General features: G+C 37.9%; 1 protein-coding gene across 1 annotated transcript in view; it reads left to right on the top strand.

The window, feature by feature from the left end:
* Positions 1–18,835, top strand: part of STK26 (serine/threonine kinase 26) — a 67,147-nt gene that overhangs the window by 44,779 nt on the left and 3,533 nt on the right. The window contains exons 4-9 of the mRNA XM_055563770.1: positions 10,142–10,198; positions 14,973–15,081; positions 15,167–15,324; positions 16,180–16,365; positions 17,473–17,621; positions 18,704–18,797. Of these exons, the coding sequence (XP_055419745.1) occupies positions 10,142–10,198; positions 14,973–15,081; positions 15,167–15,324; positions 16,180–16,365; positions 17,473–17,621; positions 18,704–18,797 (753 nt within the window). The remainder of the gene's footprint in view (positions 1–10,141; positions 10,199–14,972; positions 15,082–15,166; positions 15,325–16,179; positions 16,366–17,472; positions 17,622–18,703; positions 18,798–18,835) is intronic.

Below are 18,835 nucleotides of genomic sequence, written 5' to 3' on the forward strand. Positions count from 1 at the left end.
GTCCTGAATGCATCCAGTATTCAGCTGCACCATTTTTCCACACCTGAACTTTTGGGTTGATGGGGGAGCAGAAAGGCAGCTGAGCCTTGACACACAACCTTTGTCAGGAAAGAGCTTTCTTCCTGGACTTTCACACATTATTCTCAATGGCCCAGTCTGTCTCAACCTCAGAATTGATGGCATATGTACTGTAAGTATGTCACTTGTTCCATTGAGTTATGGTGGTTATTTACACATCCTCCCTCTAGATTATGAGCTTCTTAATGTCAGGGAGTTTAGTTCAACCTGTTATGTTTTCACATCACATAGCACAGGGCATGGCACATCTTAAGCACATGATAAATACTTGTTGAAATATAATTAAATAGAATAATATCTAACCCCACCACCAAAAAAGTTGGATTTTTAGTTTCCAGGATTATAGAATTAACAGACACCTAAAGTTCCAGCAGATGGAGGTATTTCTGCATCACAGAAAACTCTTTGGTGAGTTCTTGGGTTCCAGAGTTAGAGTCAAGATTTGTATCTATTGAAATATAAACAATAAATAATTAGAAAAATCTAGCTTAGATTAGACTGGAGAAGGCGATGGCACCCCACTCCAGTACTCCTGCCTGGAAAATCTCATGGATGGAGGAGCCTGGTAGGCTGCAGTCCATGGGGTCGCTGAGGGTCAGACACGACTGAGCAACTTCACTTTCACTTTTCGCTTTCATGCATTGGAGAAGGAAATGGCAACCCACTCCAGTGTTCTTGCCTAGAGAATCCCAGGGACGGGGGAGTCTGGTGGGCTGCTGTCTATGGGGTCGCACAGAGTCGGACATGACTGAAGCAACTTAGCAGCAGCAGCTTAGATTAGAGTTTAAATTATTTTAAAATTTAAAACTATATCCCCATATTGATATTTTTTCAAAGGAAGGCAGTATTAGTTAGATCTTTGATTTTCAGGGCTTATAAGAGGGAAGGGTTTTTTGTTTGTTTGCTTGTCTATCTCTAGGCCAGAAGGGTGTGTTTATAACCCATTAGGCTCTTGGCCTGCACAAAAGTTAATGCTGTCTTTTTATCCTTTTATGTTCTGCTGATCAAATATACCCTGGGATAAACTGTATTAGTTAATACTCATATAGATATTCATTATCAATTTCCCTGGCTTTTTTTTTCTTTTTTTTTTTAAATTTTTTAACTTTACAACATTGTATTGGTTTTGCCATATATCAACATGAATCTGCCACAGGTATACACGTGTTCCCCATCCTGAACCCTCCTCCTTCCTCCCTCCCTGTAGAGCCTAATTTTTTTTGTTTTTGGCCAAGCTCTGTGGCTTACAGGATTGCACTCCAGCCCCTGTCAGTAGGAGTGCAGAGTCCTAACCACTGAACCGCCAGGGAATTCCCAACAGAGGCTAATTTAGTCTAAGAGTATGTGAATTAGGTGACTGTGGAATTAACGCATAGTAGAATGAATCATTAAATAACCAGTCACTGTGTGTCACACTGTACTAGATTATGGAGATGTAAAAGGGAACAGCTCCTGCCTTTGAAGAGCTTACAATCCCGTTTTCCACTACAGTGGTGTAGATTTTGTGATTGAATGCATACAAGGTACAAGGTACCATTTGCATAAATAAGCAAATGGTCACTTCTATCATTTTTTCCCATTATGGTATGAAGGAAAGACTCACAGGAGGAAGTAATACTGCTAGTAACTCATATCCAATATACTTTGGAGTGTTAGCCATTACTCTGTTTTACTGTATACATAATTACTTGATTCTTTGTGGTATACTTTGCTTTCATATTCTTTCCTAAAAAGCTTATTTAGCAGGTCAGATTCCCTTTTTCAGTATCCTATTGGCCTCCAGTCTCAGTAGTTTTAGGTCCCCCTTCTAATTCCCGTGGTTGTAGGCAGCCCAGGAAATTTGGTGGTGGTAGTGGTGATGGTGGTGTGTCTGTGTGTGTGCATGCTCATGCTCATTCTGGTTTGCTCCTTCTGGATTGAATCATTATAATTTCAGATCCACTCTGGAGCAAATCTGAACACTTGGTATTTTTAGGCGTCTCTACCAGATAAGCTACTTTTGGTAACTGACTCAAAATATTAAGTAAGCCCTATTTAAAATGTGTACTGATATGGTATTGACTTTTACTGGTTGCTTTTGCTGTGCTGTGCTTAGTCACTCAATCGTGTCTGACTCTTTGTTTCCCCATGGATTGATTATAGCACATCAGACTCCTCTGCCCATGGGATTTTCCAGACAAGAGTACTGGAGTGAGTTGCCATGCCCTTCTCCAGGGGATCTTTCCAACCCAGAAATCGAACCAGGGTCTCCTGCATTGCAGGCGGATTTATTACAAGCTGAGCTACCAGGGAAGCCCCATTGGTTGCTTACAACCTTTATTTGTATTCAATACTCCCATGGAAAATGAATTGTAACTCTGTTTGCACTATTTATTCCTAAGATTTCACATTTTAAAAAATTTCCCTCATAGTATACACATACCAGTCATCCCCCAAATACTTAATCTTTTAACAAATATAACTGATAGTCTGTTTTCTCCAAATCTTGATTGCAGATTATTTTTAGGCCAGTTAAGGATACAGAACTCTTATCCAAGATATCTTCTTAAAGAATTAAACTGCATTATTTTTATCTCTTTAACCGATCATTAAAGTACATTATAAGAAAGACTACTTTGAAGAATGTGTTACTTCATGATAAAATTGTAGAAATTCAAATGGCTGATATTGATTATTTGTATCTAGATTATTTGTACACATACACACATATTGTCTCATTATGAGTATACGTATATACACAGAGAGAAAAAGAATTATAATTTTATAACTCTTTAATACTGTTTATTTAAATTACTTTCTTAAATCAACCCCTTGTTTATTTTCCATTTATATTAAGACATAGTGTGACTTTTCAGGCTTGCTTTTTTAAACTAAAATCGCATCAAATATAACAGGGTTTAGCTTGGTGCAGTCAATGTAACTCAAGGCTGCATCCTCTAAGTACCATCAGAGAACTGCATCATCAATTGACTTCTGTTCTTATTGTGGCCCATCCTTGGATTTCAGATAACATGGGGGATTTTGTGAGTCAAGCTAATTGAGTAAAGTAGAATACTGAGTTCTTCTCAGGTTGTCCTAATACAGGATATAATCAGGACCTCACTGTAAGCTGGAGGAAAAGTTATTACATTTGAGAGAAAATTATATGCTCTCTGAAACTGTATATAGTTGTAGTGCTTTTCTTGAGACTTGCAAAAATGTACTGGGTATTCATTTTGACTGAGCTCACTGTATAACTTTGTTTTTAAAAACAAGAGTAAAAACCAGATAAACACATCAGTATGACCACAGTATTTTCCTTTAATTTTAGTTCAGTGCAGATTTTCTTGACAGACAAAGTTAGTCTTTATGAAGAGTGCTAAAATAAGCAAAGCCTTCCCTTCTGATCTCATAATATTGGAAGAATCTTTTATAATCTTTAAATATTTTTCTAGTTCGATGTAAATCTTAAAATGAAGGTCACTCAGGCATTGAATAGAATTTGAATCATGCCTTTATGTGCTGCCGAAAATTGCTTTTAGATTTCTGTTTATGTTGAGGATATATGCCCCCCTCCATATACCACAACTCCTGATATTTATTTTTTAAAAAAGAATTGAGTGATTGAAGTAAAATATTCCAGAACAGGATCTGTACACAGCTTTCTCATTATTTTTCCTGAGACTTTTGTGTGTGCTTATTCCCAATGTATGGTGAATGTTTCTGGAATATTTCTGGAATTTTCTTTAAATAAAAAAATTTAGTAATGCTTCAACAGTATGTGAACCATTTGTGCAACTTGAAGGAAACTGAGAGGGAAATATTTCCTCCTTTTTCAGTGTTTTTTTTTTTTTTCACTCAAAATAAGAATCGCTTTAAATTTCCTATAATACACCTATAAGAAGCCTCATATTAGACTCAATGCAGCAGATATTTATTAATTGGGTACCTCCTCTGTGTCTTCCTCTCACTTGGCATGTTCACCCTCATCTGTCTCATCTACTTTATTCTGACAGTTTTTAAATTCCTGTCTCTGGTTTCAGCTTCTCTCCTTAGCTCCAGATAGGTGGATCTAACTTCCCTCATATCTCCCACTTATCTGTGAGTAGGTTTATCAAGTACACTAATCCCCAGACTGGGGAGTAGCATTTAAAATGGGTCTTGAATATGATTTTGATAGGGGTTGGGATATGAGAATATAATCAATCTGATTTCGGTATTGACCATCTGGTGATGTCCATGTGTAGAGTCCTCTCTTGTGTTGTTGGAAGAGGGTGTTTGCTATGACCAGTGCGTTCTCTTGGTAAAACTCTATTAGCCTTTGCCCTGCTACATTCTGTACTCCAAGGCCAAATTTCCTGTTACTCCAGGTATTTCTTGACTTGCTACATTTGCATTCCAGTCCCCTATAATGAAAAGGACATCTTTTTTGGGTGTTAGTTCTAGAAGGTTTTGTAGGTCTTCAGAGAACCGTCCAACTTCTTCAGCATTACTGTTCGGGGCATAGACTTGGATTACTGTGATAGTGAATGGTTTGCCTTGGAAATGAACAGAGATCATTCTGTCGTTTTTGAGATTGCATCCAAGTGCTTCATTCCGGACTCTTTTTGTTGACTATGATGGCTACTCCATTTCTTCTAAGGGATTCTTGCCCACAGTAGTAGATGTAATAGTCATCTGAGTTAAATTCACCCATTCCAGTCCATTTTAGTTCGCTGATTCCTAAAATGTTGACATTCACTCTTGCCATCTCCTGTTTGACCACTTCCAATTTACCTTGATTCATGGACCTAACATTCCAGGTTCCTATGCAATATTGCTCTTTACAGCATTGGACTTTACTTCCATCACCAGTCACATCTACAACTGGGCATTGTTTTTGCTTTGGCTCCATCTCTTCATTCTTTCTGGAGTTATTTCTCCACTGATCTCCAGTAGCATATTGGGCACCTACTGACCTGGGGAGTTCATCTTTCATTGTCCTGTGTTTTCGCCATTTCATACTGTTCATGGGGTTCTCAAGGCAAGAATACTGAAGTGATTTGCCATTCCCATCTCACAGGCTAGCGAAGTAATGCTCAAAATTCTCTAAGCCAGGCTTCAACAGTATGTGAACCATGAACTTCCAGATGTTCAAGCTGGATTTAGAAAAAGCAGAGGAACCAGAGATCAAATTGCCAACATCTGTTGGATCATCAAAGAAGTGAGAGAGTTCCAGAAAAACATCTACTTCTGCTTTATTAACTATGCCAAAGCCTTTGACTATGTGGATCACAATAAACTGTGGAAAATTCTGAAAGAGATAGGAATACCAGACCACCTGACCTGCTTCCTGAGAAATCTGTATGCAGGTCAAGAAGCAACACTTAGAACTGGACATGGAACAACAGACTGGTTCCAGATTGGGAAAGAAGTATGTCAAGGCTGTATATTGTCACCCTGCTTATTTAACTTATATGCAGAGTACATCATGAGAAATGCTGGGCTGGAGGAAGCACAAGCTGAAATCAAGATTGCTGGGAGAAATATCAATAACCTCAGATATGCAGATGACACCACACTTATGGCAGAAAGTGAAGAGAAACTAAAAAGCCTCTTAATGAAAGTGAAAGAGGAGAGTAAAAAAGTTGGCTTAAAACTCAGCATTCAGAAAACTTAAGATCATGGCATCCGGTCCCATCACTTCATGGCAAATAGATGAGGAAACAGTGGAAACAGTGACAGACTTTATTTTTTGGGCTCCAAAATCACTGCAGATGGTGACTGCAGCCATGAAATTAAAAGATGCTTGCTCCTTGGAAGAAAAGTTATGGCCAACCTAGACAGCATATTAAAAAGCAGAGACATTACTTTTCCAACAAAGGTCCATCTAGTCAAAGCTTTGGTTTGTCTAGTAGTCACGTATGGATGTGAGAGTTGGAGTAGAAAGAAAGCTGAGCGTCAAAGAATTGATGCTTTTGAACTGTGGTGTTGGAGAAGACTCTTGAGATTCCCTTGGACTACAAGGAGATCCCACCAGTCTATCCTAAAGGGAATTAGTCCTGATTATTCATTGGAAGGACTGACGCTGAAGCTGAAACTCCAGTACTTTGGCCACCTGATGCAAAGAACTGACTCATTGGGAAAGACCCCGATGCTGGGAAAGATAGAAGGCGGGAGGAGAAGGGGACAGCAGAAGATGAGATGGTTGGATGGCATCACTGACTCAAAGGACATGAGTTTTAGTGGGCTCTGGGAGTTGGTGATGGACAGGGAAGCCTGGTGTGCTGCAGTCCATGGGGTTGCAAAGAGTCGGATATGACTGAGCAACTGAACTGAACTGAACTGAGATGTGAGACTGGGGTATAGACAAGGCATTCTTGACTGGAAAAAAAATCTCAGGTAGTAAAGTTCTGGCAAGGTGATCTCTACTATTCCTTGAGGTTCTGTAAAATTTTACATTCTTTCTCTTTTTTTAACTGTAGTGGAATATGCATCACAAAAGTTATCATTTTAACCTTTTTAAATGTACAGTTCTGTGTCATTTCATACACTCCAGTGACTGTGTGGCCATCTCTACCATTCATCTCCAGAATGTTTTCACCTTCCTCAACCGAAACTCTGTACCTATTAATCTATAACTCCCCATTCTCCCCTCACCATAGTCCTTGGTAACCACCATTCTAATTTCTGTCTTTAGTTTCCCTACCCTAGACTCCTCAGATCAGTGGGATCATATAACATTTGCCCAGTGGTGACTTGTTTGTCTTACTTGCATATGCTGGTTTATGTGGTCAGTGTTATATTTGGCTATTTGCTTCATAGACCGACCTGCTTAATTCAACATATACTTGATCTGTGTTCATGTATATGAACTTGATCTATGATCTGTTATCTTGAAAATACATATCATGGGTATTTTACATGTTCTTTTCTTTTAAATTTTTGTTTTTCTGTGAACAAATGAATCCCAAGGTCCACAGTAGCGTTTCTGCCCACTTTGGCCAAATGTCTGCTTTAGTGGCACACAGTGGCGTTCAAAGGCCCCATGGGGTATGGAGTTGATACTCCAGACACCAGTGATTTGTTAAAACTAGACTCCCAACTTCTCCCTGGTAAACAGTATAACTCTGAAGTACTTACTCTTTAGGTTTTCTGCATTTTGGAACAGAGAGCCATTTCCTGACCCCTAACTTACCACCCCGGAGAAGGCAATGGCACCCCACTCCAGTACTCTTGCCTGGAAAATCCCATGGATGGAGGAGCCTGGAAGGCTGCAGTCCATGGGGTCGCTAAGAGTCGGACACGACTGAGCGACTTCACTTTCACTTTTCACTTTCCTGCATTGGAGAAGGAAATGGCAACCCACTCCAGTGTTCTTGCCTGGAGAATCCCAGGGATGGGGGAGTCTGGTGGCTGTCGTCTATGGGGTCACACAGAGTTGGACACGACTGAAGTGACTTAGCAGCAGCAGCAACAGCAACTTACCACCCATGTTGATGCAGAACTTTACACTTACTCTTTCCAACCCATTGCTAAAACGTGTGGGTCGTTTTATAATTGGAAAAGTGGCATTTTCCCTGCAGGGACTTTCTATGCTTAAATGTGCCGGATATATGGTTATGGTTTAGAGCCACTTGGCTCTTTTAGATTTGTAAACCACTATGTAGATATCATCTTAGGCTTTTAAATTATTTAAGAATAAACCAAATATTTGCATTCTCATACGCAAACATCTTTTACCAGAAATCCAAGGTAATAGTTGTAGTTCCCCAAAAGAATACAAACACAGGATCTGGGATTTTTGGTCAGGTTTGGTTTGTGATTGGTGTTTTCATTAAGACCCACTGTGGACAAGGAACGAGTTAAGAGCCTGTGTGGATTAAGCATCCGTGAGTAGGCAGGAGCTCCACCAGCTTGCCGTTCCTGCCTGTGCCCAGTCGCACTTTGCTTCAGTTCCTCTGCCTGCCTCACAGTCATCTGAATGTCCAGACATATAACCATCCTCCAGCGACACTTGTCTGTAGAAGTGACGGTCAGAAGGAAGCACCCAGAAAACCTATCAGACAGCTCTGGTTCCCTGCCTGTTTCGAAAGAGTCCTAGTTCCACCGAATAGCTCGCTTGCAAAGAGGAAGCATTTTCAGACCTGGAAGTTGCTTAGTCATAAGGTTAATGACATTTTTAAGCTTTCTATGAATACTTTTTAGTGATGAACAGACAGTTGGTAAGTCTCTGTTTTCAATTGGTACCAAAAAAAAAAAAAGCCACACATTGTATTTAACTTGGAAAACAGGTGCTCTCATTCACACAGAACTGCAGAACAGATAAACATGTTTTGTAAGATCTTTCAGTTTTTCTCTGAAATGTCACGTGCATGGGAAGCATTCTGAATTCATGAGGTAGAATGTAGTACTTATTAGAAACAAACTGTGGCAAAAGACAAGCTTCTCAGGCTGTATGGCATTGTGAGGAACAGTTCACAGTTATCATGTTCTGAGTGTCTAATTTCTATACTTAAAACAAGTTGCATGAACCCCTCCTGGAACTCTTCTGCCCTCTCACTGTTATGGGGATTCATTTTCTCTTGTTCCTACTATAGATGCTATTCTCTCTCCTAAGCTCAAGCGAGCTTGTTGTGACAGGAGAGAGCGGGTGTCAAGATGGGTGGAGGGCATTGTTCCTCTCTCTCTTAGACATCCTACATAGTGTCAACATCTTAATTTAACTGAACCTTCCCTCCCCAGTCCCCAACTCTCAGCCACAGACTATTCCCCGCACTACAGTGTCCCCTAAACACCCATCATCATTTTTCTGGAGTCCATTCTCTGCCATCATAAAGTCCCAGCCTCACAGAGACACTTGGAAATTTTGAATGGAACTCCTACTTCCCAAGGATTTTAGAGTTTCAGAACTACCAGCAATAGCTTGAGAATCTTTATCCTGCAGCTGGGACTGTAAAGGTGAGAAATGTGTTCCCGGAATCCCAACATGAAGCAAGACACTGAATCCACTTTTCCCCTAGAAACATTGTTATGGTATAAATAGTAGTTTCTCTGGTGTTCTTTCAGGTATACTATGGATACCTTTGTGTTAAGTTGTCCTTTGGAGGGGACTTCTCCAGGAACCTATGCATTATTTTTATGGCAAAATGCTTGCTTTCCAAACCCCAAATATCTTTCTTAAAAAATATGGACTTTTGGAATACAATCCATTCACAGATTGGCTATTTGCCAGTATAATAAAACCAACCATTCCGCTTCTAGTCAATTCTGTGGTCCTAAAAAAATTCAGAGAATACCACTCATGAAGTGTTATGGAGAGAGAGAGATGTCTCCAGTATTTCAAACTGTAGCTGAAAGAAAATTTAATGATTTCCAAATTTTGTCTGATACAGCTGAATAGTGTGTGTGTGTGTACACACCTGTTTTGTAATTCAAATATGTGTGTTCCCTTTATGAGCTCCATTTCCTATTGTACAACTGACAGTGAAGTTAATTTTACCTGGATTAATCATCATGCTCTTCAAACTACACATTTCCTTTCTCTTATCCATTTACCTTGGGGGAGAGGGGGCTATAGTGTTCTTACTAGTTTCTACATTTGTACAAAAAAATGCCCATTAATCATGGCTGATAAAAGTTGTAAAATAGATTAAAACAAAAACTAAAATAAGGTACAGTACCCAGTGTCCTCAGACTCTCAAATCACATGGGAAGCACTCAGAAGCCCCATTCAAAATTTCTAAAGTCTCCATTTACCTCCTCATTCATTTCCTTTCAGTATCATCATTCAAAATAATAATTTAAAGCTATGGTTTTTTTCCTAACTTTTATTAAAGTTGCTAATAGTTTGACAATAAGCAACAATAATGTGTCATCTATAATATTTAGCTATATCATACATTCAATAGGTTTCAGGGAGAGTCAAGACTTAGGACTTGACTCTCATTTGTAATATTCTATGGAAATATATATTGAGTTCCAAACAACTAATTTTAAACCTATATTTTAAAGCCAGTACATTAGTATGTCAGATTGAACATTTATGCTAGTATGTTATTTGGCTCCAGTTTATAATTATTAAGCTATTTCATGGTTTTCACAGGGTTCAAAATTATGGATAATAATGGAATACCTGGGTGGCGGTTCAGCACTGGATCTTGTAAGTATTTTTAAACAATTACACACACATCCGTACTTTCACTTTTTTCTTTTTTTTTTTTACCAGTGTTTTAATTTTATTTTATTTTTAAACTTTACATAATTGTATTAGTTTTGCCAAATATCAAAATGAATCCACCACAATTGGAGTGAGCATTGGCTTTTGGGCGAGCTAGGTGATTGCTTTAGTTAATATGTTCACTCTGCCTTCAGGACTGCTACTCTTAACATATATTCAGCTGTATTGCAGGTTCTGCACATTGCTGGCATTCTTAAAGTATGTAAGAAATGCAAACAGCTTAATAAAATTCCCTCCAAATTAGGAATGAGTGTGTGAGAGTTGCCATCAGTTTCATGTTTTACTTTACATGCTTATCCCTGAGAAGACTGAGTGTTCTTAGATTTTTGAAGAGATCTCATCCAGATAACTGTTTCTAAATGTGGTTCTTGGGTTTTGACCAAGAAGCCCTACAGACCCAGCTCTCTGCAGAGTTCTCTCTGCCTCTCTATAGGTGACGTGGAAATGTGATGGCATTTTTGTCACAATGACTTGGAAATGCCACAGCCATTTTAGCAGACCAGGCTGCTAAAATCCTGCAGCGTGAGGGAAAAGTTCTAATAAATGAAGATGTGTTTGTGCACAGAATGTTATCGAGAAACACTGGTTGTTTTCCCCCAAGTGGTGTGATTCTATGAGTGTTGTCCCTCCCCCTTTAAAATTGTTATTAATATGACATTGTATTTAAAATGCAATATGAATGACTAGAGACAACTTTGTGTAATAGAATGACTACTGGGCTGGCCTATGCGAGTTTGAGTTTCTAGGGCTGCCTCTGTTTATAACTAAGTCTGTGACTGTGAGCCAGACACATAAATTCCTTGGGCTTGACGTCCTATAAAACGAAGTTGCACTAAGTTGTCTTCCATCTTTAATATTATACGACTTTTATATAATATGCTCTGCCTTTGAAATTGGAGTCTGCTGTTTCTAAAAATAAAGTGTTTTGATGATTAAGATCACCGAGTAATGTTTTAATTCTTTTTTTTTTTAAGTAGAGATTAATTTCTCTGACTGAAAGTGATCAAATATTTCTTAAAGGCTTTAATATTGACTCTCAGTACCTCCAAAGTTTCAAATAATCCTATGAACAGAAATGACCATAAGCGATTTTTCCTTCCTTTAGACAGAACCATATTTAAACCATTCAAAAGAAATGGTAATTAAACTTGATGGAGAGCCTCATCTTCTAGGAATTCATCTCAGTTTAATCAGTTGCTGAGTTAGGCCATCCTTCCTTGTGTCTAATCTAATTCTTACATCCTAAAGCTCCATTTCATTTTTTTTTTTCTTTCTCGCTCCTGTCTGGTGAGAGAACATAACTGGTATTTCTTTAGCTAATAGTCCTTCATGCATATGGAGTCAGGTCTCATTCTCACCATTAAATGATCTCAGCTCTATTTGTCTTGTCATGTAGTTTGATTAAACAATAGTTTATCCATTAGCTCCACAAGAAGCCTCACGATTGCTCTAGGAGCCTCCTCCTACTTTTTAAATATTAAGAATCCTTTCCAAATTTATCACAGTTACCTTAACTGGCCCCCCAAAATGTTTACCATGTCACTTCCCTGTTTTGTAGGCATTGGCAAGACAAGCGCACTGCTTTCATCAGGATCTCTGATAGCAACGGGAAGCATTGGACGGTGCCCCAGCCCTAACTAATACAATCTGTATCCCCCAAGAGTAGTTGGGGCAGTTTTATGAAACCTCTGAATGAAATGATTGTGAGATCTTAATCTCATTCTGAGCTCTGCCTAAGTCAAAAAATAACAATTAGCATAAATTCAATGAACTTAAAATGTTTTTAGCTGTGTAGTGGCTAAAAATCAAGAGACCTAGATCCTGTTCCCAGTTCTGCCATTGACTAGCTGGCTAATATTGGGCAGACTATTTAACCTGTGACTCAGATGTTCAAATAAGAAATTAGATGAGTAATCTCTCTAGTTTTCTTTTTCTAGCTTTAATACTCAATACTATTATGATTTAATTATAAACCTCATTGACTCGACTTTGTAGGGAGAGCAAATGCTGAGAATATACTATTCTTCATTTAGGAGAATGCTATCGTTTGGAGGAATCTAAGAAAGGATCAGGGTTAGAGGAGGGCAGTGCTACCAGGGACAAGAGAAATTAAAAGGAATGCTGGGCAAAAAGTGTTCATCCCGTTAAACTGGTGCCTGACTAGTGTAATATGATTATGACCAGTAATTATGTTCAACACTATATCGTATATGGACCTTCCCCAAAGGCTCAGCTGGTAAAGAACCAGCCTGCCAATGTAGAAGATACAAGAGATGTGGGTTCAATCCCTGGGTCGGGAAGATCCCCTGGTGAAGGAAATGGCAACCTACTCCAATATTCTTCCCTGGAGAATCCCATGGACAGAGGAGTCTGGCGGGCTGCAGTCCATGGGGTTGCAAAGAATAAGACACACCTTAGCAACTGAAAACAACAACTATATACCTCAAGATTTCCTCCCATTCTTACAAAAAAAATCAGTTGTGTGTGAACAGACTTTGAGCATACTGTACATTATTTTATTGAATTGATTATACCTCACTTGTTTCCAATAAAAATTGCAGTGGCTTACAACAAAAACACATATAATAAGGTTAAGATGATAAAACATGAGCACCAGGGGAAAAAGTTGGAAACAATATGCTAACCATAAGAGAAAGCATAGCAAAACATGCTGCATTAGGGACTGGCTGGAAGTCAAAGCAGTGTGGGAGAACACCCCCAAGCCTGCAAATGTCCCTCTCTTGAATATCCTCAGTTGACAACAAAGGCAAATCATACAAAGCCAGCACCCTGCCCTGGGGTAGACGTGTTAGCTATTAGAGACATGGTAAAGTCTTCAGTCTTTGGAGAGAAGCTCCATTGTGCGCTCCAAGGACAGTGGACCAGGATCTTGGCATCATCTCTTCCAAGGTTGCATTGGAAATTTTTAAAAAGCAACCTCTATTCCATCTATTTACTTTCCTTCTCTTTCCAGCTCCTTTTTTTCTCCTTTTCTGATCATTATCATCATGCCTCAGGAAACATTTTAACCACAAGGTTTGGGATAGTTTTCTGTCTGACATGAACAAGAAAAACCCAACTCTGCCACCACCCCACTCCCATTTCCCTGCCACGGAAGTGCCCTTCCCATCCTCCTCCAGTACCCAGTTAAGTGAGATTGCATTGAATTTTAAACTGGACCTAAGTATACCAGATAAGCTAATGTGTCTGTAGGACCACTTTTCTGTTAGTTTTTACTTAAGTATATTTTTAAAATTCTGTATTATTCAGACCACTTTTAGAAATCCTTCAGAATGATAGCTAGTACCTTTTATATGGACCTTGCCCAATTTTCTAAGTGACTGAGAATATACCTCCTCTGGCCCTGTCAACATTTTATAATCAATGATACTAAAGTACTAGTCTTAAGTAGTATTACTTGACATTTATCTTTAAGTTGTTTGGTAGTATCTCAGAATTTCATTACCAGCAATCAATAAAATAATATACCATTTTCACCTTTTAGGTGACTTTAATCACTGGTGTTTAAATAGATACTTTGGGGTGGAAGTTGATACATTTGAAAGTAAATAGATACTGTGACCTAGGAAAGGCACCTACTGAACTATAAACATCCCTGAAGTATACTATATATCCAGAGCATAGTTAATATTAAATAGTGAGACGAAGTATGGGTTCTATTTTAAGCTGTTAAATTTCAACATGAAAGTGCCCTTTATTCAGAATAAATATGGCATTCATGAAAGATGAAATACAGAAGGTGCCAAAGAGCTGTGAATCCCTCCCAGTGTGAGGCAGAGTGGGCAATATTTGATTTTCACCACCTCTTCCCTCCTTCCAGCAAACAGAACTCTACCTCAGCTCTGACTTTAGATTCCCACCCTTTCCTGTAATAATATTATACAGTCCACTGTTTGTGCTTTATGAGGTACCAGAATTTTAAAATAACCATTTATTTTAAAGAGAGATTTTCAGATATTCCATTACAAATTCTCCTGAAACTTAATCATTGCTTTCCTTGTATTGCAGTTGAAACCACTGGCTTTAGTACAGGGATGGGGAAAGAAAGGGAAATGTGTTATGTTTATTTGAAAAACGGTATCGCTCCATGATTTGAATTTCTTTTTACAATGAAAGTTTGAATAGTTTAATTATTATATTCCTAGCTAAAACTTAAATCTGAGTCTCCAAAAAGTCTCTATGCTTTATAATGTTTTTGAAATATGTAAATGTTAAGAATGGTGCTACAGCAGACCCATATGATCAAATTGGGTTGCTGCAGAAATCTTATGGACCATCTGATCTAAAAATCAGTTCAGTGTAAATATTTAATGTTTTAAACAGCAAATGCCAAAATTTAAGTAGTTGATATATTTTTTCCTATCTGTCATGACTGAAGCATGTTCCTTAGATCTTTAATGTAAATATTTAAGAACCTCAAGATTTGAAGCTAATATATAGTTATATTATCTTTCAAGGTTAAATCTAATCATTAAAATCTAATCATTGAAAACCCTTTTAGCCCTTTGACTTAACTCTCTTCACCCTTAAGAATTTTCTCATTTGTTTAAATACTGGCTCAATAAACAGAACTGCTTCATTATATATAAGCAATTCCCTTATTTCAAAGATAATGTTAAGTTTGAACTTTATTGTTCCAAACTTTTACATGTATATGTGTGTCTTTCCCCCTAAGCTGCGAGCTGGTCCATTTGATGAGTTCCAGATCGCTACCATGCTAAAGGAAATTTTGAAAGGTCTGGACTACCTGCATTCTGAAAAGAAAATTCACCGAGACATAAAAGGTATACAGAAGTCTAATATGAACCTGAGAAAAATAGATGCATTCTGAGGAAGCTGAGGTTTTTTTTCATTTCCTTTCCCTCCTAGCTGCCAACGTCTTGCTCTCAGAGCAAGGAGATGTGAAACTTGCTGACTTTGGAGTGGCTGGCCAGCTGACGGATACACAAATTAAAAGAAATACCTTTGTGGGAACACCATTTTGGATGGCTCCTGAAGTTATCCAGCAGTCAGCTTATGACTCAAAAGTGAAGTGTTACCTATAAACTATTTTGTTTTTAATATTGTTTTATATAGCATCCTATCCTATTTAATAAACTGCCTTAATTCTCCTTCCTCTTAGAGTATTTCTAAAACTAGAGTCAAGTCAAATTTTGCTGCTAAATCATAAGTTCCTTAGATGCTGGTAATACTGAATATTTGGATCTTCTTCCCTTCAATGACCTTCCATCCTACTTGGAATAAATCCAAAGTCCTTACTATCACATACATGGCTCTCTGCTGTCTGGCCCTTGTCCACCTCTGCCTCATCTCCTACCACTCTCCTCCATTTTCTACCCATTTCAGCCACAGTGGCCTCTTTACTGGTCCATAAACACAGCAAGTCCCCTTCAGCCTCAGGACCTTTGCACTTGCCTCTCCCTCTTACTGGAATAACTTTCCTCTCAATCAGGTCTCTGCTTAAACATTACGGACACAGAATAGTCTTCCCTAGCCATCCCATGTAAATTTGCAGCCCTTTTACCTTATCATTCATTATTCCATTATTCTGATTTTGTATTTTCTTCACAGAACTTAATACCATCTGACATCCTATTGTTTATTCATTTATCTTTCTCTTCTACTAGAACATAAGCCTCCTGAGAGCAGGAATTTTTGTCTGGTTTAGTCACCACCCGAATTCTCAGTGCTTGGAATGCAGTGCCTGGCACAAAGTAGGGAATTTGATACTTTTCTAAAAAAATGAATTCTATCAAAAAGTTATTAACACCACATTTCTTGAGACATTTTAATATTGTATGACCATTAGACTCCACGGGTTATTTTGTGGCAGAATGTTAGAATGGAATTTCAAGATAATTGTTCTTTGCTCCTTACCTTAGGCTGACATTTGGTCACTGGGAATCACTGCTATTGAACTAGCCAAGGGAGAGCCACCTAACTCCGATATGCATCCAATGAGAGTTCTGTTTCTTATTCCAAAAAACAATCCTCCAACTCTTGTCGGAGACTTCACTAAATCCTTTAAGGAGTTTATTGATGCTTGCCTGAACAAAGATCCATCATTTGTGAGTATATGTGCTATGACCATTGTTTTCTGTGATCAGATATACATAGAGCCAATGTGGTTTGTTCAACAGTAAGGAATACAGTGCCTGTGGAAACTGTCTACAGACCATCCAGGAACCTGACTGTCCCGTCTGTGTTGCTAATTTTGTTCGGTTGTTGACAAGATCTGTAGTTCTTCTCTCCTTCCCCTGCATCTTCTCTTTTTGCTATGTTCCCTAGCACCTTCCTCATTCTGTTGATTGTTTCCTATTTCAAGGGGAAAAAAAGTTCATTTTCTAGGATGTCATTAAGAAAGTATAACTATGCACAATGATTTTTATTCAGCTGTTTTCATTTTTCATGAAAAGTTGTTGGTGTTTCATGATTTTTTATTTAATGTTCAGAAATTCCAACATGAAGTCGTATACTTTTCCTGAAGTCTAGTGAGCTCCATTCATTTAGTTGGCAAATTTGATTACAGTTGTTTTTTTGTTTTTAAAATAAAGTTGCCTGATAACTGTGAGAAACTAAAATACACAAGAACTATCTAAATTGGATGTAACTATCATAGGTTGCTAATGAATATTCTGATATTAATAAAATATTAGGGAGGAAATATCCCCCACAGCACACGGTATTTTTATTTAGATGCAATATGAATTAATGTGTGATGGAGAAGGGATTAATGTGGGGGTCATATGATGTGTGCAGATAATAAGAAAGTTATAGCCTTGCTAGTTCTCATCCTTTTTTTCCCAATTTACAATAAATATAATAAAAGTATTTTAATGCATGATCTTGTTTTAAAATTTTTACTTAATTATCGAAGTCCTGTCATGTGTTTCTCTGCTTTGAAGAAAGTCCTGCCTGCCTGTTTGCTGTTACGTAGGCTACCTTTTGCCACTGGATTTTAGCAAATTGATACCAAAGTAGTGAATTTAATTTGGTTGCCTTGAGCCACTTCGGAAATAGAATTAGCTGTTGTCCTATGGCATTTTAGTTATCCTCATATCTATAGACAAACTTTTATACCTTTCAGCTTAATAATTGATAATGATTTCATATCACTCTTTGCAATCATAAAAAGCCTAGAAATAGTGGTGCATCCTTCCTTTTTTGTTCCTTAGCGTCCTACAGCTAAAGAACTTCTGAAACATAAATTCATTGTAAAAAATTCAAAGAAGACTTCTTATCTGACTGAACTGATAGATCGATTTAAGAGATGGAAGGCAGAAGGACACAGCGATGATGAATCTGATTCTGACGGGTCTGATTCGTACGTACCAGTTGTTTACTTTTTATGTAGATAGCCCATTTCAGTATTTCACATCTTTTACTGTGAGCTGATATGCTTTCTCTAGCATAAAATATAAACCTATTCTAAAGTGTGACTTTAGAAATTGTGAAAATCTTTTAAAATTGTGGTCTGTGAAGTACAATGAATTTGGAAACACGTTTTTGTTTTTTTTTTTTTTTTCTCCTTAGAAGTGAATTTCTTTAGTTTCAAATGGTCTCAGTCTAACCCCTAGTGGATACTTGAGTATATTACAAAATTTTGGAACAAGATTGCATTTAAGGTGTTTTATTAGCTTGCCCAAAGTGATAAAGAGCAATGTCTTCTCATACTTTCCTGGCAACCTGCAAAACCTCTCTGGAGAACTAACGTCTCTCACCTCTTGACCATGTACCAAACTGTGATCAGACCGGTACATTGAAATATTCATTTATATCTGATTTGTACCCCCTAAAAAGTTGCATTATTTTTTAACTACAGCATTTATACTAACATTTGAGCCTCTAACTCCTTAACTTAATTTAGACTACAGAGTCTGTAGGCTACACCAGAATTAGCTCCTCTGCTAGTTGAATTGACACAAAGGCAACACCAAATCTCTTCAGATAATATCTGCATTTATGAGAAATTGTCCAACTTTTGAAAGGTCTAAAAAGTACCAAGGTAGTTGTCTTTACTCTGTTCTAATGGTTGTTGGCCTTTGCTGCCCATTAGTCACTCATGGAGCCTTTAAAAATGTAAATTAACTATACTCCAATATAAAATAAGATTAAAAAAAAAAAACACAAGCCACACTACAGGAGATCTTGATCTAGTCAGTGATGGGATTGGGCCAGGACATTATATATAGTAAGAGACCTTCACATGTGATTCTGATATACACTTAGAGCTGGGTACCATTGCTACTCTTTGGCAGAAAGCAGTGTGTATTTGAAACTGAGATCAAATGATTTTTTTATACATTGGGACAATTATCCATTCAGAATCTGTCTGCACTGATTTGATATTTTCCCCAAGCTGTGTCATTTGGGAACTTATAGAAATATCTTTGGCAATCTCTTTAGGGAGTCCACCAGCAGGGAAAATAATACTCATCCTGAATGGAGCTTTACCACTGTGCGAAAGAAGCCTGATCCTAAGAAACTACAGAATGGGGCAGTATGTATACAGAGATGATCACTTCCTTTTGGTAGACT

Source organism: Bubalus kerabau, chromosome X (assembly GCF_029407905.1).
Source record: "Bubalus kerabau isolate K-KA32 ecotype Philippines breed swamp buffalo chromosome X, PCC_UOA_SB_1v2, whole genome shotgun sequence".
In the NCBI taxonomy this organism is placed as follows: Eukaryota; Metazoa; Chordata; class Mammalia; order Artiodactyla; family Bovidae; genus Bubalus; species Bubalus kerabau.